At 38.0% G+C, this 25,092-nt stretch overlaps 1 protein-coding gene and 2 pseudogenes across 1 annotated transcript; 2 read left to right on the top strand and 1 right to left on the bottom strand.

The window, feature by feature from the left end:
• The first annotated feature begins 1,781 nt into the window (after positions 1 to 1,781).
• Positions 1,782 to 2,564, top strand: LOC131687818 (peptidyl-prolyl cis-trans isomerase E-like; annotated as a pseudogene).
• Positions 2,565 to 9,455: 6,891 nt separating this feature from the next.
• Positions 9,456 to 11,524, top strand: LOC131687817 (asparagine--tRNA ligase, cytoplasmic-like; annotated as a pseudogene).
• Positions 11,525 to 11,701: 177 nt separating this feature from the next.
• On the bottom strand, positions 11,702 to 13,857 carry LOC131689536 (thiamin pyrophosphokinase 1-like). Its single transcript, XM_058974731.1, has 2 exons — positions 12,241 to 13,857; positions 11,702 to 12,185 (listed from the first exon to the last, which is right to left on the bottom strand). The coding sequence occupies exons 1-2, from the start codon at positions 12,373 to 12,375 to the stop codon at positions 11,982 to 11,984; spliced, it is 339 nt and encodes a 112-aa protein (XP_058830714.1). The 5' UTR covers positions 12,376 to 13,857; the 3' UTR covers positions 11,702 to 11,981.
• Positions 13,858 to 25,092: the final 11,235 nt, after the last annotated feature.

Below are 25,092 nucleotides of genomic sequence, written 5' to 3'. Positions count from 1 at the left end.
AGGATCGATCCACTAAGTAATTTTATAGGAATAGCGTTTTTCCGTGATGCAATCTAGTGTGGGGCACCCTTTAGTAAAAATTAACGCATCCCAAATATCAGCCTAAAGTGTATTTTACTTCATTTTGGTTATGCTTTTGAAATTTTTTTCCAATCACTTTGTGCCTATGCCGTTTTTTCTGATCAGATTGTGGATCGTTACCGATGGTAAGCGACAAGTAAGTTGAAGCCAACACACACATTAGCTCTTCCGCACAAGCTGCCTTAGAGTTGATATACACGTTTAGATAGCAAGAACCGAGGTAGACAAAAATAAGCAGTTCGTAGTGGTCGTAAACACCAAAAATGTGAACTTAATTCACTCGAGCCGAAACCATCGAATACATTCACAGGGTGTCTTTGGAGGAATATTCTCCATAATCTGATAAACATTAGATTTAGACATGGCTTACTGTGATCGAACCAAACAAATTAACTTTTTATACTGAAGTGGTAGAGTGTTAGTGTTTTCGACAAAGTTTTAGAATTGTTTGTAATAAAGAATTTTATTGAAGAGCTTGAACTTGGAGGATTAAATATTATAAAGCGTTTTCTATGGCCACCCCCTTAAATTTAGTATTTTAAAAATAAATTTTTCAACTGTGACTTTTCGTGCAAACGATGTTCCAAACAAATGTGGAGGCATTAAAACCACATGAAATTGTTCAAGGCTGTGTAAAAATACTAATTCGTTTCAAAGTTATTGAAGATTTTTATATTTTTTTATACCAACGTCAACTACGTAACATAAAGATAAGTGAACCCCAAAATACACGAGCAGGCGCTTATGTATAGACTATGCACAATAAAGGTTAGAAGGTTTGAATCGTGGCACCCTAGAGTAAATCCCTGTGAACAGAGTAAGCTTAGTTCATCATTTCATAAACGTGGTTGCAAAAATGTGGAATATTTAATATAATATATTGTATACTTGAAAACACATGTCGTAATGAATTTATTGTTTACAAAAGAATGTTCTATCATTAATTACTAAATTTTACAAAAAATATTTAATTTTTTTTGTTTATTTTTATATGGAAAAAGTAAAAAAAACATGAAAAAATAAGCTTACCCCTTTCACAAGGTTCTACAGTGCCACGGATCAAACCTTCTTACCTTTATTATGCATAGTCTGGACATTGAAAAAAGTGCCTGCTCTTCCATGTTGGTCTTCACCTTTCTTTCTTATACCGAGTTGAAGTTCAAATCTTCATTAACTTTGGAACGAATGAGTATTTGTACATATAGGTTGCCACAATATCATGTGATTTAAATACCGTAACATTTTTCTGGAACACATTTTCACGAAAAGTTGCAAAGGAAAAATACCCTACAAGTTCAAGTTCTTCAACAAAATTCTTTATTACGAACATTTCTTAAACTATTTCGAAGACACCAAATTTATACCTCGTCAGCATAAAAAGTTAATTTGTTTAGTTCGACCGTAGTAAGCCATGCCCAATTTTAATTTTTATCAGATTGTAGAGAATATTCATACGAACAATTCCTTCAAAGACACCCTTTGAATAAATTTGGGACGATCAGGTAGCCCTTAAACCAATTTTCAATTGTCTTGGTTTAGCTAGCAGCTGTCACTTCAACCAGCGCAATGTGCAGTTTTTTTTTTGTTTTGGTTTAATGTTTGTAGTTAAATTTTGTTGTTTCAATTGGGGTCGTTTTATTTTTCATTACAGTTGAAAACGGTTCCAAATTCACACGAATTTCTGGTCCTCTGCTGAATCAATGGCCAATGATAAACGAACTGTGTACGTGGGTGGTTTATCGGAAGAGGTAACCGAAAAGATAATAAACGATGCTTTTATTCCGTTTGGCGATCGGGTCGAAATTCCAATGCGGGTTGATTACGAATCACAGAAGCACCGTGGATTTGCGTTTATTGAGTTCGAGAGTGCCGACGATGCTGCCGCCGCTGTCAACATGAACGATTCACAACTGTGCGGCCGAACGATACGGGTGAACGTGGTAAAACCACAGCGGATTAAAAAGGGTAGCAACAAACCGGGCTGGGCGGAGGACGCCTGGTTGCAGCATGCTGGTGCAAAACTACATAATCAAGAGAACGGGGAGGATGATGCGGTTGAAGCCATTCAGCCGATGGACGCAAAAACACCAGAAGAGATAAAATGAAATCGTCAGATGTACTTCGATATTTGGGTAGGCAGCAATGACGTGGGAAAGATTATAATATCCCTCAGAGCAAATATTGTACTGAAGACGGCGGAAAATTTTCGAGCATTGTGTACTGGGGAGTAAGGTTTTGACTATAAGGGGTCTACGTTTCATAGGATTATTCCGGAGTTTGTAAGTTTTTTATGTTCTGGTTGTGCATTTATAAAATGCCAATTTTTCGTTTTAGATGTGCCAAGGTTTTTACTGCAAACAATGTAACGGGTAGAAAATCTATATACGGGAAAAAGTTTGCCGATGTAAATTTTAATTTAAAACACTGGGTTTGGAGAACTATCGAAGGCTAATTCCGATCCTGACATCCGGTTCTCGTTTTGAATATTGACACCCGGTTCTATTGACGAATAACACCCGGTTCTCTTTTTGAATATTAAATTTTTCCCAGACGTTGTCCTGATTGACAATATAGTAAATTCTACTTAAAGGACAGTACGTATCGGAACTGGAGTATTTTTTACCGCTGGTTGGATATCTAATGTAAAAATCGTTTTTCTCTCGTATAAGGACAAAAGTACTATAGCCTGTTAGGAGACTATGTCCGATAAGATACACATCGTACTCCAAAATGATGTAAAAACAAGCTAATAAAGCACCTAAATCCTTCGGCGAAGCGCACACCATCAGGGTTGCCAAAATTAAATCTGTATTTTTATCCAAAAAAATCTTTTCATCTGTGTTTACTCTTCGAAAAATCTGTGTCGATATCTGTATCGAATCAGTTGAGTCGTTTAACCTTTTGCTGTATTATCTATCGAAGGTATTAATTCCTGTTGTATAAATCAGTCAAGCAAGGACCTGTTTACATTTTCGTAAAAAAACACTAAAAATCGTTCTGATATTTTACATCCAGAAACTTGAACTTTACCGATGTGCAAAATGTAAAAATAATTTTCTTCTTCATTTAATGACTTTTGTTGATATATAATGTTATATACATTAAGTCGACCAATGTAGCTGTCATATTTTCGGACAAAGAATTAAGACTTATCAAAGTAACAGAGCATTTCTGGAAGTAGGCTTCAGCCAGGCGTTTGCTGGGTGCTAACCTGAGTGTACTACAAAGCTTTACCTTTCAGAATGAGCGACCACTCTCGAATGTGAAGATATATTTTGATTAGGCTGTGCACGCAGACGAAGTAGACATAAATAATGACTTTCTGTGAGCCGTGTGAAGCAATGTTTGTAAACACGGCTCACAGTAAAAGTCATTTTTAAGTCGACTTCGTCAGCGTGCACAGCCTAATATAGAGGGCTAAGCTGAGAGAGACAAAGAGGAAGTATTACTGAAACCGTAATATTTCTAAAAATAGTTTTTGTAACATCATTTCTCAAAAATCTGTATATCTGTACATACACGCAAAAATCTCTATATCTGCACATACAGATTCTTGGTCTGAAAATGGCAGCAAAATCTGTATAAATACAGATTATTCTGTATTTTTGGTAACCCTGCACACCATATTCACGATTTCCTGAAAAAAAAGTTCAGGACCAAATTCCGTCATGTTTTTTTTTTTCAATTCGTTTATTTGATAAGGCACGTTTGCGTTAGCTTAAAGGTGCCATTTTTTCATTGCTTTACATTTTGAATTTCTTAAAACTAGGGGGTTACACATTTCAATATTATTTTGTTTTATATAGTGAAACTAAAAAAAAACTTTACAGCTAACTTATACATATACAAGAGGGGATAATATAATATTCGTAAGATTAGGAGGACGGGTCATTTTGTGTGTTCTTTGTATAGTAATGCACTTTATGATTTTTAGAAGGGAGGTTGTTGGAGCAATTAATTATTAACTAAGCGGAACATTTTACAAGCTTATTAACTAGAAATAACAAGAGGGAGTGGTTCAATTTTATTAAGATTAGGGGGAATTAATTAAGGCTATTTTAAAGTAGTGGTTCTGTTGGGCATTTCTGTACGAGATTAAATATTGATCAACTAAAACTAGAAGATAGGGAAGCCGTCGAGGCTTGACCCGTCGGTGTAAAACATCTTGTTGCAGTCGACTACTCGAAATTTACTATGAAAGATGCTTGGGATTACTTGCGGACGTATGTGATCCGGGATTCCACGAATCTCGTCTTTCATGGATGTGTCGAAGAATACAGTTGAATCAGAAGCATGAAAGAGATTGAAACGGTTGGGATAATAGGAAGGATTGATATTTTGTGCCATGTAATCGAAGTACAAGGACATAAATCGGGTTTGAGAATTAAGCTCGACAAGCCTTTCGAAATTTGCAATTACTAACGGGTTCAAGATATCGCATCGGATGAGCAATCGATATGAGAGATCCCAAAATCGATTTTTCAGCGGAAGGACGCCCGCCAGCACTTCCCAGTAAAGTTCATCCGGAAATGAACCGGAATTCTGGCTGGTTCCAGTTCGTATTCCGGCTCTAGTGACACAACCGATTCTAGTTAGAATCGGCTGTGTCACTGGAGCCGGAATACGAACTGGAACCAGCCAGAATTCCAGTTCATTTCCGTCTGAACTTTACTGGGTTCTAGACTCATCGTATGTGTCGAATGCATGCAACCAAAAGCAATACGCAAACAACAATATTGGATTCGCTCTAGTTTGATGAAATGTATGTTCGCAGCGGAGCGTAAACAGAAACTCCAGTACTCCATCACCGGCAATACCGTTGTTTGGTACAGCCTAATCAGGTCTTCTGGGTGGGCACCCCACCATGTTCCGGTTATTGTACGGAGAAAGTTGATCCTTTGTTGGCACTTCTGTTTCAGATACCTAATGTGACATCCCCAGGTTCCTTTAGAGTCGAACCATACCCCGAGATATTTGAAAATTGAAACCTGACCAATAGTTTGACCTATTAATTGAAGCTGTAGTTGCGCTGGTTCACGCTTCCTTGAAAATACGAGTAGCTCAGTTTTCTCAGTTTTTCGTGGAGAACTCGATACCCAGCTGGAGGGCCCAAGCAGACAAATTGTGTAAGATATCTTCCAATGGACTGCAGATCGAGGCTTTGGGACCAGTAATAGAGACCACACCGTCATCTGCAAGCTGCCTTAGCGTGCAGGAATTGACAAGACAATCGTCAATGTCATTCACGTAAAAGTTATAGAGAAGGGGGCTTAGACATGAGCCCTGGGGAAGACCCATGTAGTTAATTCGTGATGTCGATAAATCACCATGCGTAAAATGCATATGTTTTTCAGACAGCAAGTTTAGCAAAAAGTTGTTTAGAGTTGGTGAAAGACCATGCTGGTGCAGCTTCTCAGAAAGAATTTTGATAGAAACTGAATCAAAAGCCCCCTTTATATCTAGGAAAACTGATGCCATCTGCTCTTTGCTAGCATAAGCCATTTGAATTTCTGATGAGAGCAACGCAAGACAATCGTTCGTTCATTTGCCTTTGCGGAAACCAAATTGTGTATCTGACAGTAAGCCATTTGCTTCAACCCAATTGTCGAGGCGAAACAAGATCATTTTCTCGAACAACTTTCGGATACAGGACAGCATCGCAATCGGTCGATATGAGTTGTGGTCGAAGGCTAGTTTTCCTGGTTTTTGAATGGCGATGACCTTCACTTGTCTCCAGTTCTCAGGGACAATATTAGCCTCAAGAAACTTATTAAATAAATTCAACAAGCGTCTCTTGGCAGAGTCTGGCAGATTTTTTAATAAGTTAAATTTGATTCTGTCTGGCTCTGTTGGCTTTATTGTTACATGACAAGAGAGCAAGTGAGAACTCCACCATTGAAAAAGGTGTTTCGTTCGCGTCATCATGAGGGGACGCCGCGCGCTATATCTTCTGTGCCGGGGCGGAATCCGGACAAACCTTCTTGGCAAAATCGAATATCCAACGGTTTGAATATTGCACGCTCTCGTTAGTACTGTTTCGGTTTCGTAAGCGCCGGGCCGTACTCCAAAGAGTGCTTATCGATGTTTCTCTCGTTAGTCCGTCGACGAACCGGTGCCAGTGGCTACGTTTTTTGGCTTTCATCAAACTCTTCATGCGCGTTTCCGCCTTCGCGTACTGTCGGTAGCTAGCTGGCAGCCCGTCGTCCCGGAAGGTCTTATACGCAGCGGCCTTTTCCGCGTACACGTCTCAGCACTCTTTGTCCCACCATGGATTGGGAGGATGCCAGCGTGAGTTCGCGTTTGGTACGCGTTTAATCTGAGCTTGAATCGCGGTATCGAGAATCAAGCCAGCCAGGAACCCGTACTCTTGCTCCGGAGGAAGCTCTTGAGTGCACTCTATTTTGTCGGATATCGCGAACGCGTAGATCTTCCAATCAATATTTCGTGTGAGGTCATACGAAACGTTGATTGTATTCGGTGGCCCTGAACCGTTAGCAATATTTATTACGATTGGCAGATGGTCGCAGCCGTAGGGATCAGAGACTATCTTCCACATGCAATCTAATCGCAGCGATGTCGAGCAGAGGGACAGGTCTAAGTCGCTCGGACGCGCTGGAGGGGCAGGAATCCGTGTCATTTCACCCGCATTCAAAATGGTCGTATTGAAGCTGTCGCAAAGCTCATGGAGTAGGGTAGATCGATTATCGTCATGAGGGCAACCACAAGCCGTACCGTGGGAGACGAAGTCACCTAAAACTAGCCTCGGTGCGGGGAGAAGTTCCGCAATATCGCAAAGCCGTTGTTGGCTGACTGAGGCTCTAGGGGGGATGTAGGTGGAAGCAATGCAAAGGTCTTTGCCTTTAATTCTGGTTTGGCAAGCGACAACTTCAATACCTGGTGTCGAGGGGATGTCGATTCGGTTGAGAAAATAGCACTTTTTGATGCCCAAAAGTACTCCTCCGTAGGAGTCTTCTCAATCCAAGCCAATGATGTTAAAATCATGGAAGTGTAGGACTATTTCTGAAGTAAGCTATGTCTCGCATAGTGCAAAAGCATCGCATTTCAAGTTATTTAGTAAGATTTTAAAGGTATCGATTTTCGGGATAATACTTCTGCAATTCCACTGTAGAATAGTGATTAAATCCTTGATATCGTTCGATGAATTAGCCATAGAAGGATACAATCGCTGAAAGGAGAGGCCATTTCGCAGTGAACTACATCAAGAATGTTTTTTACTGCGGGGAGAAAGCTTATCAAGATGCTTCTAAGGGCGTCAGAAATATTTAAAGCTGTAAGAATACGGTCCACAATGTCAGTGAAGCTGTTTTCCTTCTCTGGCTGAGATATGGGAACACTTGGGGTTTTTGATGTTCCTGGATGTGCTGGGAACTCCTTTTCTGAGCTCAGTTTGCTGAGACCGGGAACGACTTGCTTCGGTTTTGCACCAGTACTTCCTCGAGTAGTACCTTCTGGCCTTTACGACGAAGCTTGGGAGAGGAAATGTCCCTCCTTTTTCTATTGCTTCTAGACGCAGCAGAAGATGTTCCCTCCTGGAGTTCATCACAGTCGCCTTCGTCAGTAGACAAGTTTGTATAGATGTTCGTAGAGACATGTGGTGTAGCTATCGCATATAGCGTCCCTGAAGGGAACGCTTAAGATTCTCCTCGCGCTGTTTGTACGCGGGACATGAAGGGAGATCATGTGGGTTTCCCCCACAGTAGAGACACCTTTCGACACCTCTTCCACAGGAATCATCCGCATGATTCCCACCACATTTCCCACAACGGGTTTTATTGCTACAATGGGAGGCTGTGTGTCTTAATTGTTTGCAATTAGTACAGTTCATGACCCGCAGCACAAAGAGGCGAACAGGTAGACGAACCTTGTCAAAGAGGAGGTAGTTAGGTAGAGCAGAACCGGCGAAGGTCACCCGATAAGAGTCTGAGTTAACGTATATTTTCTTCCCGTCAGCTGCGACTGATGCTGAATGCAAACGTTTGCACTCCAGTATCTTCACTAGCTTAAGCATGGGGTCTTTGAAACAGCCAGTCCCATATTCTAGCAGGTCCTCGCAATTCAGACTCGAATCGGAAACGACCCCACTGACTTCAACCCTGCTAGCTGGAATATACACCCTGTACTCCTTTGTAAAGGGCCCGTAGCCAACAATATCATTTGCCTGATTTAAACTGTTAACAACCACCCGAAGCTTATCAGGGCGAATTTTCGATATTTCTGTCACGGCCGAATACCGATCCGTCAGAACTCGAGAAATTTGCACAGATTCAAACACTTTTTATCTTTGGTCCGAAAGAAGATCACGAATGGCCCGGTGGCCGAGCTTGGATATACTTGGAGTCGGGGAGCCGATTTTGTTTCGACGTCTATCTTACCTTGAGATAAACCGCCGTCAGGGGAAGTCATTTTTGCAAGAGCCTACTGCCCAGTGTACGTTAGTAAGACAACCAAGAAGGGGAAACGTAAACTAATACTTAACTTGTGTAGGTAACGGTATCCAAACGGCTTACTAGAAGAACACTGCTTCACTGGTCACTGACCGGCTAACGGTACTCAGAAACAGAAACACAAAAGAAGGAAAAAAAAACCTCGACTAGGCGTAGAGTGTGCGAAATAACCTTGAACGCGGATTAGCACTATTTGTCGCTATAGAGTGTACGGACCGACAACAAAAGACTTCTATCTCGACTTAGTGCTCGATAACGAATCTCATTCCGCCAAGTTGTGAACATGCGTCCGTGTTGTAGTGAACAGGCATCAGGGAAACATATCGCTATATCATTCGCGCCACGTTTTGATCGATCACAAAAGGAACGTTGATCGGACCAAGCAGCCTTGTAACGCAGACCCTTTTGCCACTGAGCAACGTTGCTAGCGGTAGCATCGCCCTCGTAGGAAACTCCTACGGTACTCCTCGAACCACTGATAAATACGCGCCATAGTCTGCTGCAACTCCACACACCCCAGTCCATTGGTGTCGAACTTGGGAATCTCCACATTCGGTCCCAGGCTTATAAACAAGGAGATGTGAGTTAATTCTCGCATATCCAGCAGATTAGATCCGGTTAGCATGGAGGTGTATTCAGGTGATTCGTCGTTGCTGCGTGTGTATCCGACCAGAAGCGGCGGGGTTTTGATTTCGAATGTTCCCTCAATCTAGGCGGACAGATACATGCACATATACTTGTAAGAAATTAAACAGCTATCAGTGTGAGAGTATTATTTTAAAAAATAGGATTTGACGCCACTATCAGGATGTTCTAATAATTTCACCCCATTGAAAAAAAATGTGGTTGGCTCACACGCCAGAGCCACATTAGAAGAGCTTACCAAATTGCTCTCGTTGAGGAATTGCCATGTCAATCGCTAACAATGGCGAGAAGGAATGTTTGATTCTACTATCCGTTTCACCACGACCGTTCGTTTCCGGGGTGGAGATGCACATGCAACACCCGAAAGATCGTCAGGAATGCTTGGACAGCGAAGTTCAACAGTATGACGCTAATTATGAAAAGTTTCAATTCTTAGTGGCCAGTAGTGGTAAGTTGAGTGGTTTCTTTCCCTAAAATTTTCTTTTAATAATCTCTTCTCGTTAGATTGCCATCCGACGTTAGCAGCCGAAACTGATATCGATACTGAGATGGCAAAAGAAGCACAACCTGCTCGTAGTAACAAGAATGAAACGGAAATCAATCGCTTGTTCGGCACTCCAAAAGACTACCCAACGTTGCTAGTAAGTGCTCTTATCCATTACACTTGCCGGAAAGTGAACGACCGCTGAAATTCAACCAACTGCGATAGATCATAATAATTGAATAATAATCCATTTTTCTCACCACCTCCGGACGAACTATACACCTCGGAAAAGCGTGGTGATGACGAGTCCGGTGATGAAACAACGGAAAAACCCTTCAAAACAATCCTGCAAGCCATGAAGCACGCCGGCAAGGAACCTTTTCCAACAGTTTACGCGGATGCTAAGGATGCAATATCGAATCACCCTACGAACTGGCAGCCAAATCTCAGCTCAAGAAAATTCAGAAGCTCTGGGATCGCGATGGCTTCAAAAACGTCGGTAAGCAGAAGCGCGAAGAGAATGATGTCAAGAAGCGATTACAGAACCTGCAGGAACCGAAAAAGATCATTATCAGTGAAGATGCACCTTGGTCTGCGGGTGGTGAGAATCGTGGTATCCGAGTTAAGATTTACGGTTGTGTTCACTGGTAAAGACGGTAGGTTAAAGGATTGATGTTTATAACACTTCGCGATGGAGCCGGTTTCTTGCAAAGCATTCTCAGCGATACCTTGTGTCAGACTTACAACGCGTTGGTTCTATTAACCGCGAGTCCTCGGTTAGACTATTTGGTACGTTGAAAGAGGTTCCAGAGGGTAAGTCCGCTCCCAGTAGACATGAACTGCACGTTGATGATTGGGAGCTAATCGGATTAGCTCTGATCGGTGGGACGGATTCTATTTTGAACGAGGATGCTAATCCTGATGTACAGCTCGATAACAGACACATTATGATTCGTGGCGAAATTTCTTCTAAGATTCTCAAGATGGGAGATGTCATTATAATGGCATTTAAGGAGCATTATCATGAACGTGGTTACACGAAGGTAACGCCACCGACGCTGGTGCAACACACAAGTTGAAGAAGGGTCGAATCTGTTAAACTGGACTATTTTGCGAAATTTTTCGCATTATAAGTATTTGCTCAAACAATAAATACATTTTAGGGCGGAAGCATTCCTGACGCAAAGTTCACAACTATATTTGGAAACCTGTTTGCCGGCATTGCGCGATGTCTATTGTATTTCTCAAAGTTACCGTGCAGTGCAGAGTTGTACTCGCCGCCATTTAGCAGAATACAGTTACATTGAGGGTGAATGTCCCTTCATTACTTTCAAAGAGGTACTTGATCGGCTGGAAGATTTGATAGTAGATGTTGTCGATCGAGTATTGAAATCTCCGTGAGATCTTCTAATGAAGGAACTTAACCCGAATTTTATGCCACCGAAGAGACACTTCCGTCGCATGACCTATGTCGATGCTATTAACTGGCTAAAGGAGTACAATGTCACCAAGGTTGATAGATTAACCGAAAGCGTTGACGTTTTGTTACCAAATGTAGGAGAAATTGTGGGTGGTTCAATGAGGTCCTGGGGCCAAGAAGAGTTGATGGAGGGATACAAGCGCGAAGGAATCGATCCGGAACCTTACTACTGGTACATACATCGATCAACGAGTGTATGGCTCACAACCGCACGGGGGATACGGGCTGAGATTGGGATGATTCATGTGCTGGCTGATCAACAGGTACCACATTCGTGAGGTTTGTCTATACTCCAGGTTCTTGGAGAGATACACACCCTAGGCAATGTCTGCATTTAAACTTGCAAGCATTTGGAACTTCCGAAATGGTCCAGCTATTCTATTTCCTAATCCCTTTCTCTGAACAGCATTTCTAAAAAGCTACAATTTGACACTTTTATTTTAAGAAAATAAGACAATATCATTCTATATCAATATATTTGTATTACATCTAATAAAGCAATAAAGAGATGAGGGAATTGTATTAAGCACCTAAAAGCCCGTTGACATGAATACGTATTTTCAGTTGCAGGCAATTTTCTTCTTATCACATATCCTTTGGGGTCGTTCCCATTGACCAAAGTACGGCGTTCTCTGATTGAATTTGAACTTCTTGGCTAGGGTAAGTATTCGAAGTGCTTACCAAACTGCCAAACTCCATCACCCGGTTTTCGAGGTTCCAGAGCAGTCCACTAGTGCTACATACGGCACGTCCAATCGGAACAAGCGAAACGTTCGTGTACCAGCTGAGGGGGAATTTGAGTTAAGCGGATTCCCACCGGTAGCAGTCAACTGAGAGAGTTACTGGATCGCAAGAATACAAATGCATTCGGTAGAATGTCACGGGCCAGGAACAATGTTTTAATGTTGGCCATGATTTGCTCCAACCGGCCAGAACTTTCACACACTAGAATTCGACTTATTTCGCTATCGTAACCGGTGCTTTGAGATTTTGTAAAATCTGTAGCATACGGATCGGGTGTTTCGACTATCTGTTAAATAGACATCAGTTACAAATATTTTTTTATGAATACGTAATGTTCTTACCTTGCAATTCAACCGCATTACGAACGACATGGATTCATAGGTGCAGGAATCGAAATCACCCGTCCCCAGATCGGGCGACTTTAATTGTTTTTCTGTGCCAATATTTTCCTTAACAAAGTCCACCGATCGATTCATACCCCCGTCGACGGTAATGCAGATTTTTGCTGGAATTTGACAAGCTCAAATAATTTCAGCAGAAACGATGTTTAAATTAATCCACTCTATCTATTATTAAATCACTCTAAACTTTGGACTAAAATAAATTAGTGAACATTTTTTGTTCCCAATATAATCCCAACTAGTTTTAGCTAATTTTGTTGTTTTGCTGCTCTCGAAAGATCCCACCTAGTTTTCAATAGTCTTGGTTTAGATAGCAGCTGTCACTTTGGCAACATTCTCAAAGTTGAAAACCGCACTAATACGCGAATTTTCCCCTTTCGTACGGGCAAGCGACATTCACCGCACGCTGGCAGGCCGCAAGAAGTACAGTGACATGGGTTTGTTACTGTTCTATTCGAGTGTTAAGTTCATCGAAGAAAAATCCGCTTAAAATAACCTGAGTCCTGCGTTGGCTCGAATTCTTTGAATAAATTTAAAACGTTATTCATTGATTAAATAGCATTGAATAAATCATATGAAATAATGTTTGAAATGGTTTTCGCTGGGATGCTCCGTTTGCCACGATAAAATTGCTTAATTTTTCATTCAGTATGAATTTATTTTGTAATTTGATCAAAGTCACTCAAAGTTACAGCAAATATTTCGGTTGCCAGAAAAAAATAAATAGTCTGTATTCTACGCAGTGTTGCGCATTCCTCTGTACTGGACTCTATATTGTATGCAGACTCTAGATGAACCAAGTGTGTGTGAGTATATCGTAGATGGAATAACGAACGACGAGTTTCGTCGATCCCTTCTGTATGAAGCGAACACAATCCGTGGACTGAAAGATAAGTTGCTCAATTTCGAAAAGGTGCAGCGGAAATCAAAGCGCAAGCCGAAGATGGATTACGGCGTACATGGAAAGAAAGAACGTCAATAACCGGAATCGATCAAACAGGGCAGCAAGATCGAAGCGAAGCGTCATTGCTTTAACTGTGGTGATACTTCCAATGAAGAGTTTTTGACGTAGGACTACGTCTTTGTTTTCGATATAGGGGTGCACGTTGCAAACTCTACAAAAATCGCATGTAACGAAAAGTGGTCCAATTTTAAACGCATATAATTCAACCATCTCACGATAAATTTTCAAATTTTTTGCACATATCGCCCCGAAATACTTCTAAGAATAGATTCCAATAGATAAACCCAAAGATTTTTGATATCATGGCACTAAAAAAATTTAAATAATGAACAATCTAGTCAAAACATCGCGCATTTTCGCACAGAAGTTAGCGCTTCCCTAGTCCAGCACGACAGATTTGTGTACCTAGCGCGCTACACTTCTATGAATGACGCCATCATCGACTATTTAAACGGACTGGTTTCGCCGAACCAGCTCAGTCGCCTGTTGAACGGAAGGCGAAGCAGATCACTGCGCTGTGTGTTTTCACAGCCAGTGTAGCTGAGTTAGAAGTCCGTTACACTGCCCAGTGTAACCCTACACAGTGAATGCCATTTAGCTTGTCCGTTCAAACACTATGCTATCTTTTGTGTTGTGCTCGTTTCCAGCACACTTTTATGTATAATTATTCGTACACAAATTAGTTTGTATATGCGAGCAATTTGCAAACTCTTTCGCTCTACCCATCATCATCAGCGTTGACTCATTTTGCTTTGTGCACTTGGGTTTAATGTTTGAAGCGAATGTGTAGGTAGGTAGATCTAATTTGTCATGTCATTAAATTGCACAACGAAAATTTATTATTTACGTTCGATCAATTCATTGATACGTTTCCCCATCACGTGATTCATTTCCACTCAGCGTATAGTATTTTGATTCTACTAATTAGTGATGGCATTTCACCCTAGTGATGCACTGGCGCGTAAGTGTGATGCCTACACAGAGGATACAATGATCACACACCACAGAAAAAAGCAGAACGCTCTTTCTTTCGGAGCTGTATAGACCGATTTCAAGTGTGCGCTGGTGTTGAGGTAGTTGGGTGCGAGATAACCGTGCTCTCTTTTGCTCTTTAAATTCTCTGTGATGTATTCACTGGCGTGTGATCTTTGGTTTGTTTTCGTCTTACAAGCGGCAGTGCGGGTGAGATTGATTTGATTTGCACAGGTTGTTGCGTTGTGTGGATGGTGGTGGCTTATTTCAAGCTTATATCATTTTCTACTGAACATTTCATACAAGTTGCTTGGTAAAGCGAACGAGTTTATAAAGTATTGTTACACTACCTGCAAAACTAAAAGTACTCGGTCCTAGGAGCAATAGAGTATAGAGAGTTTTATAATGACCAGAGGCACCTGATATGCAAACTCGTGTTATAAGTATTAATAGTTTTATTATAACTTAATCCTACAAGTTTAAAACGAAATCTTAGATTTCGTCGACAGGCTTGACAATATTCAGTAACATTAGGTATACGCTTGTGGCGATAATTAATATACATACAACATCACAATTGAGCGTACACGTGTTATTCATTTGTTCATTTGTCTATTATTTTGCGTGAAAATCGTTTAAACAGCAGACGAAAGCGAATGTTTCAAGAGCATAGGAGCTAGGAATAGGATTCTGCGCGTCAATGAGCGAAATAAATTGGCTCAGTTTCGGGGTCAAGAAAAAAGGCCACTAGTGTTCACGCTTATTTTAAATGAACAATGAATCTTGTGTTCCATAAAAGGATGTTATAAATGGGTCAGCAGCAACAATGTTTATTATACGTATTCTATATTTTTGCGTCAGTTAGTATTATAGACCGTAATTATAATGCACGGATTCATTGCACGTAATATCAACAGCAAAACAAAGTTTCCTCAAGTTTAAACAAGCGATTTTTGTGTGATAAATTATTCCTCATTATAACTTTCTTGAATGATGTGTTTTATCAAAAAGGTACTAGGAACCATTGTTGGGAAAATATCAAAATATCAATGTTCACAACAGAATTTTTTCATCGCCGATTTTCTAATAAAAAGTTCACTGATATAAAATATCGCTACGGAAAAAATCGTCAGTGAACTTCAAGAGTTGTTTGGGAACATTATTCGGTTCAAGCAAATATCGGAAGAAGAAAAGATCGCTTGCGAATTTTTATATCAACGAAAATATAGAAAAAAGTTCGCCTAATGAAAACATCTTGCACGATCTTCGAACAAGGGATTTCCGAGGGATTTCCAAAGATTCCAAAAACCTGTAGATTAACATGATATAAAAAACTACGTTCTACAATATTACGGCGATAGCTCAATGGGATAAAGCGTCAGGCTACTTTAGTGTCAACAAAGCTTTCTTCAAAAGCCATCGTGTGAAAAAAAAACTTTTCATCAATCGACAGAATTAAAATGGGAAACAATTAAAATGGTGCTTGAATGGTATGTTGTCAATATATATATATATATATATATATATATATATATATATATATATATATATATATATATATATATATATATATATATATATATATATATATATATATATATATATATATATATATATATATATATATATATATATATATATATATATATATATATATATATATATATATATATATATATATATATATATATATATATATATATATATATATATATATATATATATATATATATATATATATATATATATATATATATATATATATATATATATATATATATATATATATATAAGAATTATTGAATATTTGTCTCAAGAATGATACATTCGGATGCAATGTTTGGTTTCACAGATTTTTGTTTGGAAATGTTCTGGGAAAGATTGATTCGCGAATGAACCTGGAATGAACTTTTATTGATAATGATTTTCCCAACACTGCTAGGAACAATGAAAAGTTCCAATTGCAAGCTTGGAAATTTGCTCAAAAAACAGTTGAAAAAAATTGCGTTGAATTTTGAGCTCCCTTCCACATATAGTTGAGCTAATGAATCTATAGTTGCATGTCCCATTGGAGCCGTAATTAGCAATGGCTACATTAATGATACATGGTAGTGGTAATGGTACAAGAAGTTTCACATACAAAAAATTGGTTAATAAACAATCTTAACATTTTTTAATGTAGAATACATTTAAGCTTTCAATATAGCGTTTCAAAATATCGGCTGTGGCGCCGCGTCAGATTTTGAACGTTAATAACTTCCATCATACTTAACAGAATGATTTGATTTTTAGGCCAATTTGTTGAAAATATGTTCCTCTATGCAGTATTAAAATTTGAAGTGTGTATAACATGCACTAATAACAAAAAAATGAGTTTTTGAACAATCTTTCGAAAACTACTCGGAAATGGTGAAAATTTTCAGAGCATCTCGATCAGAGCCGACTATATGGTGCACCAACCGAACACTTAACCGATGAAAAGTTTTAAATATAAGTCCGTTACAGATTTGTTTCTATTACCATTCGTATTTGGCTGCTTGGGGTGAACGGAGGACTGTACAATACCGAGAAGAAAATATGTGTGAGCTGTACAAGGCTGGTGAATGAGTTTTGGTCATTATGTGCTACTTGCAGAAGCTATCATTTTTATTTCCGATGGTTGGAAGATAGCATACACTCACAGACACACGAAAGAACCGATTTTCAATCATCTGACCGAAGCTTATTGGTGATTAGATCCCGCTAATTTCATGCACCGAGCCGCAAATCTCAGAAGGAATTGTGATTTCATTCGGTTACAGCAAGTCTTGTCAATTGTCCGAAGACTGTATGTCAACACCGGGAAAGAAGGTCATTATTAGGATTCATCTTCGTGTATTAATTTGTGCAGCTCCATGCAAGTAATCAGGACCAATTGGAACAAAAATCTCCCACCTGGAGAACATTTGCTTTGGCAAACAAATCAGCCCTTTTCAGCGCTATCAAATCTCTCGAATGAATTAAATTTGAAAATATTTTCCTTCATCAATTATTATTGTGACTACGACTAACGGTTCAATATAGGCACCCCATTTCAATATTTCGAAAGAAATAGAACAGAAGGTCGAGTTTTGAAAGCTTGTAACTTTCATTGTACTTAACCAAATTACACAATGTTCGCACTAATGATTCAGAAATATGACCAGGAATCTTCTATTAGATTTGTAAGTATGTAATATTTACATGAATAAAGAAAAATTGATTTGCAGGAATCAAATATTATCTGTTCTGTCATTAGCGACTTGCTCATGCTAACAATTCAATCGTTAGCCACGCCTTTTTACGACGTTAAACAATCCAACGATTATAAGACACAAGGCCTGTTTGAATTTTTCGTCATTCGTTTACCTACTGCCGAAGTGCCGACAACAGGGGTAGCAAAAAAAATCGAAGCAAAAAAGGAGCAGCTTGAAAATGCAGCGGTAGCAGAAAATTAGCAGCTTGGAAAGCACAGACGAGCCAAAAGTACATCTGCCGCTAACTACATGTGTGGCATCGCCAGGCTGGCTTCTTTTCTCAGGCAGGAAAGATTTTAATGCGGGTGCCAAAAAGGAAAAAAAATCACAAACCACGAGTACTAGTGCTTCCAGATCGTTGAAGGTGACGGTCGAGGATAAGAAATCGACTGGAGATAAGGTTGTTAAGAACCGGCCACCATACCAGAACTTGCTTTTTCCCATATATATATATATATATATATATATATATATATATATATATATATATATATATATATATATATATATATATATATATATATATATATATATATATATATATATATATATATATATATATATATATATATATATATATATATATATATATATATATATATATATATATATATATATATATATATATATATATATGGGAAAAAGCAAGTTCTGGTATGGTGGCCGGTTCTTAACAACCTTATCTTCAGTCGATTTTTTATCCTCGACCGTCACCTTCAACGATCTGGAAGCACTAGTACTCGTGGTTTGTGATTTTTTTTCCTTTTTGGCACCCGCATTAAAATCTTTCCTGCCTGAGAAAAGAAGCCAGCCTGGCGATGTCACACATGTAGTTAGCGGCAGATGTACTTTTGGCTCGTCTGTGCTTTCCAAGCTGCTAATTTTCTGCTACCGCTGCATTTTCAAGCTGCTCCTTTTTTGCTTCGATTTTTTTTGCTACCCCTGTTGTCGGCACTTCGGCAGTAGGTAAACGAATGACGAAAAATTCAAACAGGCCTTGTGTCTTATAATCGTTGGATTGTTTAACGTCGTAAAAAGGCGTGGCTAACGATGAAATGAATTGTTAGCATGAGCAAGTCGCTAATGACAGAACAGATAATATTTGATTCCTGCAAATCACTTTTTCTTTATTCATGTAAATATTACATACTTACAAATCTAATAGAAGATTCCTGGTCATATTTCTGAATCATTAGTGCGAACATTGTGTAATTTGGTTAAGTACAATGATAGCCGTAAGCACAAAGCCGTACTAACTGTTTTTAAACCGGACTAACTTTTAACCCGGCCTAAAATATTTGGTAAGCTTTAATCGAACGATGCTGTCATTTATATGGCTGCGTTCTGATTTGCGTTACACGTCAACGTTAAAAAACAACAAACTCAAGTTAAAGAAAATGAGTAAATTCATTCCGATATTTTCTTGCAGTAAAATAGCTTTTCTTCGCCAAATATCTCGTTCCATAGGGTTTGAGAACAATTTTGTCAACTTGTTGCCGATATGTTTCTGAACATAGAACTTTAACGTGCTGGATAGTTGAAAGTTGGCCGATGATGTGTAGTACTTTGTAGTGACATAATATGCACAAAAGAAAATAAATTGATATACATATGCATGTTTTTATTCAGTTTGAATAGACGCTCGTCGAGTTAGAGTTGGCTAAATATCTGTGATTGGTGAGTAACGGTTTGTCCGGAATTCCCTTTCAAAGAGAATTTTGACAGTTGGCTTTTAAGCCGGAATTATATGTTTGTCGAGATTTCATACTTTGATTAAAAAATTGGTTAAAATATTTCAATTTGAATTTAAAATGAACTGTGAGTGTCATTCTAATTGAACATGATACCTATCGACGTGGAGGAGAACAATTATTTTCGTTTCAAGTGAATTTTCACAAGTTTGGAATAAAGATCAATTATCAAGGTCTGCTAATTGAACTTATACACGTTTTTCAGCGAGGTTGAAATAAAAAGTAAACAAAGATCAAACAGAAAATTAAACTTTGACAGAATGATCATTTATATTCACGAGCGTTATATTAAATTTTTGTTTGCACTGTGGCAGACAGAATATAGATATATTTCTATAATGCATCAATGCAAATTGGAACGATTTATGCCAAAAATCGAAATAAATATATTGATCACCGTTGTGTTCACAATAAATTTCAAAACATTTTATACTCAGAAGTTTTATGTGATTTTATTCTTATTGGAACATTGCACATATTTGAATTCAATTATTTACTCTTAGCTTAGGGTATTTGTGGGGCTAATTTCTAAGCTGTTAACATTCTGATTCAATTTGCTAACAACCAGTGTAAGTAAATTCATAAAATATTGCATTTTACGATCCATATCCAATTGTCATTTGTTTGGATCTATCCCCTAAAAACAATAATTTTCTTCCGTTATTTACTTTCTTTAATGTGTGATACAATAGATATATGGGCAATCATTCGTGAAAATATGTTATCGATTTATATTAACGAATTAAATTGTCCCGCTTATTCTCTTAGCGTTAAGCAAAAAGAAAAGAATCAAAACAATTCTTATTGTAGTTCTGTTTCTAATTCACAAAAACAACTTTGATCTGAATTGATTGAACAGATCTCAATTTATCCAAACGTGCTCTACTGTAACCATTTGATGTGCAATTGGAATCAAGCGTGTAGAGAGAAGGAAAGAACGAGGAAATAAAAAAATGCGGGTAGATAAACACGGTAAAAAACTTTACCCATTTTATGTATTCAAATTGGCCATTTTCGGAAGTTATTCGAGTTGTCAAAAAATGGGTATTTTATTGCTTATAACAATTGGCGCTTTTTATTCATTTCACAACTACTCGATGAGATAATGTCAATGGATATACTGATCTTAATAATGAGTCATTAAGAATTATTTTAAGCGAGTTAACCTGCAAACTAAGGTTCGTAGCGGAAGCTGCAAATTAGCGGCCTGCATCTGAGTACGTGGCGGAAACGGAACATTTCGGCAATGCTCATAAAAACGGCTGTTTAAACTACTGAGGATGTTACAAATATGCGTTTGGCATTTTTAGAGCAGCCAAAAGATCCAGCCATTAAAAATATATCCAGTTGACGGTTTTATTTTACGGTTTTTTGTTTTAGTGTTTCGGATTCTCCTCGTCAGTAACTAGCACCAACTGGGTGTCTAGTTAGACGATGTATCTAAACTAGTACCCAAATTAGCACTAGTTATAACTAGTGCTAATTTGGGTACTAGTTTAGATACATCGTCTAACTAGACACCCAGTTGGTGCTAGTTACTGACGAGGAGAATCCGAAACACTAAAACAAAAAACCGTACTTTATGTAAGGTATGTGCCCTTATGCACAAAAAAATTTGGCATCGTCCAAAATTTTCCCTTTGGGGATTTGCATAATTTCAGGCGTTTGGGTCTTCAAACCACAAGACAGTTTCGGTTCATATTCTTCGTCGGCAAACAGAACTTCTGTGCTTACTATCGAGACATCACTCGGTATAAGCCAGTTGTTTAGTGTTCACACAAGACGTGTGACTTTTTGGATTTTAGTGTCTAACTAGTGCTAATTTGGGTACTAGTTTAGATACATCGTCTAACTAGACACCCAGTTGGTGCTAGTTACTGACGAGGAAAATCCGAAACACTAAAACAAAAAACCGTACTTTATGTAAGGTATGTGCCCTTATGCACAAAAAAATTTGGCATCGTCCAAAATTTTCCCTTTGGGGATTTGCATAAGGTTTTATTTTGTTAAGTAGTTAAGGAGACAATAATGTGAAATGAATGTTATTTTATGTTTTTTTTAATTCAGAAATAATTCTATTGACAGTATTTTTCATTCTGGCGCGATTTTCATGAATGGATATTTTTACGCGTTTTGTTGTAACAGTTCTGCGAAAAATAAAGGGTTAAATATACCCAGGTTGACGTGCAAGATCTGTATTCATTTATGGATACGAACTCTTTACCCACCTAATGGGTTATTCCACTTTTATTGAAAATGCGTAGTTTTCTACGCATTAATTGGTATTTTATTTTATTAGTGTAGTTCGACAGTGCTTGTCTTTCCTACCTGATAAACTGGATTATTTATTGCCATCTTTATTGTGAGCAAAGAGAGCCATATTTATCCAGAAGAAAGCCGAAGAGAGGATTGAAAATAACGAAATGTATGCAAGAGAAGCATGACAAATTTTTGCATAGTTTTGTCTTCTTCCGGTAACATGATGCTGCCATTTGCATTGCTGCGTTCTGATCAGCAATACACGGCTATGTTAAAAAACTGTGCAATAAAGTTAATTTAAAATTCACTGTTTGTGCCATTTAATAGTCTGATTATTTCGAGAATTTTTTTATTGCTCAATAAAATGGTGAATCGAGAATCGACATCTTGTTGAATGGGATTTATAACATAAGTATTGTATCAAATAAAATAATTTTTTCGAGCAATTTCATCACAAGATGGCGGCTCTGCAGCATTTTCACCTCATGCGCGTTTTTTGGAAGGGGTCGACGGTCGGAAATCTATCCGTGATTTTTGACCTTGCGCCTAAAACTAAAGTTTTTCTGATTCCTTATGTCAATAGCGATGTACGTAGGATTTTTTTTCGATATTTTGATTTTAAGCGAAATGGCGCAGTTTTGAGTGAAAAAATGTAGATAATGTCATAAAAATCTACACAAAATCGTTAATCAATAAAAAGGTAAGCAATAAAAAATTTAATCCTGCGTACGTGACTAGAAAAACCAATTTTGAATATACTGTGAAAATTTCAAAGCTACCAAAACTCATTTGCTCGAGTTACATTTCCGGCCAGTGGTTTCGAGAAAAACGCGGTTAAAGTTTGCAGTACACATGGGTTATACATAAGAAGCGTTGCGGCAAAATTGAAAATTATATTTTTGAATTGTGTTCGTTCTCCATGTTTTGGGATATCCTTTTTTACATCCTAAAGCACATTTTAGACTAATAAATAAAAAATCGATTGTTTTAAAATTCTACAGTGGAGTAACCGCTTAAACAATTTATTATTTAAGATCCATAATTGACTAAAACGTTATTTTGCTAATAATGGTGCATACTATCGAGAACGTCATAGAGTTGTATTGTTAGGCGCTAGCCACTCCAAGGGATTGAAGAGCTTTTCTAACATTACACTTAGTAGTTTGTCAGTTCAGCCAAATCTGACTGTTCCAAAATAAATCAAATGCTTATAGAAAAACAGTGGAAGCTTACATCTTTTGAAAAAGTTTGTATCAGTTGCTGTTCTGCAACGCATGAAAAATGCCATAAAAATTATTTATTTGCTTCAAATAATTATGTCGTCCATGGAATGGAAATCTGAAATTTTAGCCTGGTGGGGCTTATTATCCTACCCAACTAGTCTACTAACCATGCATATAGAATTTGGCAGACCTACTTTGCTGAAAATGAAGTAATTCAAATTATCAGCACGATTATCCAATCATGCCTGAATTACCAAAAGTCCAGTAATTTTAATTAATAAAAATTATAATTAGTTACTTCCTATAGTCTGCCATCTGTCTGATAATGAATTGACAATTTTAAATTTACAAATTGAACCTGATACTGGATGCAGATCAAATTTCTTGGACTAATCGTTCTGAATTTTGCACAATTCTCCTTCTTCACATAATTGCCCAGGCAACTACAAGAGCTTTTTGCAAACTGCTAAATATTATTATTTTACAATAACATGTTAATCGTTGTTGTAGCAATAATCGGACTTTGGTTTCAAAGTACTACGAAAAAATCGAAAATCGACCAAAAAATAAAAGCTCCCTTAATTATTGTGAAATGCTGTGAAAAACAACTGTGCAAATTTATCAACGTTTGTCCAGTAGATTTTGAGTTATGGTGTATACCGCAAAACAAGATTTCGATGTGGCGCCTGACTGAAAAGACAAAGAATCTTTGCATCAAAAAAAATTAAAGTGTCCAATTTTTTGCCGATAACACTTACACAACCCCCCTTAAGTTCCGACACGATTTAAGCGATTTTTCCGTATTCAACTTTTTGCGTCATTTTGCCAAGTCATCTGTCTAGTCTCAACTTTCACAGCTCTTTCATACCCTGTGCATATCTGTTCTATCATAAAGAATTAAACGAAAATTTGTACTACAGCGGAAATGCAAATCGTTCAAGATATGCTAAAAAGTTATAAATTACGAAACAATACAAGCAAGCTCCGATAACATTTAAATAACGATCAAAATGAGAATATTTGTAACAGTTTGTTTGCCGTCATATTTAAATGTGTTACTTAGGTTATATGGCATGGCTTCATTTACAATTTTTTATTCAATCTTAGTTTTGAACTCTTTCAAAAGCAGTAAAAATATAAATAAACTTCCACTTGCTTATGGTGTTCTGTGAAAGAAGATACAACTAGAAAAGGGAACAAGTTGTGATTATATATTCTTTTCCTCATGTAAAAATAACTAAAAAATTGTGAGCAAATTAAACTTCACTCATTTTGATAGCCATAGGTAAACTAACGAACGAAAACAATTTTCATCTCTGGATCCAATTATAAAATTTCGTTCGACAGTTTGTTTCAATATGATTCGACTTCTGCTAACCTGCAATATAACTCTTCGATGTGGCGTTTTGAAATGAGCGTGTAGCACCTTCTAGATATAGGACGATAAAGAATATTTAAAAAAATGCATTTAAAATTCGATTACACCTGTTTTTCGTACGGGATAAAACTTGCTTACTTGCCCTCATATGGTTTGTGTGTAACATGGGCCATAATATTGCACATAAAGTTCGAAAAGTTGATTCAAACTATTGAGATGTATGCAAGAGGAACATGGCGGCCTTTTACACTGTTTTCATTTGGCTTCAGGATGCAGCCATTTCTGCAATGACAGGTACTAACGTCTTAGGCCGGACTAAACTCAGGCCTAAAATCAAAGATAGTACCGTGTGGCGGTACCAACTAGATTCAAGCTTACCGCTATGAAAGTTACAAGCTTTCAAAACTCGACCTTCTGTTCTATTTCTTTCGAAATATTGAAATGGGGTGCCTATATTGAACCGTTAGTCGTAGTCACAATAATAATTGATGAAGGAAAATATTTTCAAATTTAATTCATTCGAGAGATTTGATAGCGCTGAAAAGGGCTAATTTGTTTGCCAAAGCAAATGTTCTCCAGGTGGGAGATTTTTGTTCCAATTGGTCCTGATTACTTGCATGGAGCTGCACAAATTAATACACGAAGATGAATCCTAATAATGACCTTCTTTCCCGGTGTTGACATACAGTCTTCGGACAATTGACAAGACTTGCTGTAACCGAATGAAATCACAATTCCTTCTGAGATTTGCGGCTCGGTGCATGAAATTAGCGGGATCTAATCACCAATAAGCTTCGGTCAGATGATTGAAAATCGGTTCTTTCGTGTGTCTGTGAGTGTATGCTATCTTCCAACCATCGGAAATAAAAATGATAGCTTCTGCAAGTAGCACATAATGACCAAAACTCATTCACCAGCCTTGTACAGCTCACACATATTTTCTTCTCGGTATTGTACAGTCCTCCGTTCA

This window comes from Topomyia yanbarensis, chromosome 3 (genome assembly GCF_030247195.1).
Source record: "Topomyia yanbarensis strain Yona2022 chromosome 3, ASM3024719v1, whole genome shotgun sequence".
NCBI classification, from domain to species: Eukaryota; Metazoa; Arthropoda; class Insecta; order Diptera; family Culicidae; genus Topomyia; species Topomyia yanbarensis.
Note: the sequence above shows the minus strand (reverse complement) of the source record. Positions and strands in the feature narration are given on the sequence as shown.

Bases quoted from the DNA above. Each gene is read 5' to 3' on its own strand.
- LOC131689536 (XM_058974731.1), bottom strand. From the start codon at position 12,375: ATGAATCGATCGGTGGACTTTGTTAAGGAAAATATTGGCACAGAAAAA. The intron at 12,186-12,240 runs GTAAGAACATTA...TCTATTTAACAG, and splicing joins TAATGCGGTTGAATTGCAAG to ATAGTCGAAACACCCGATCC.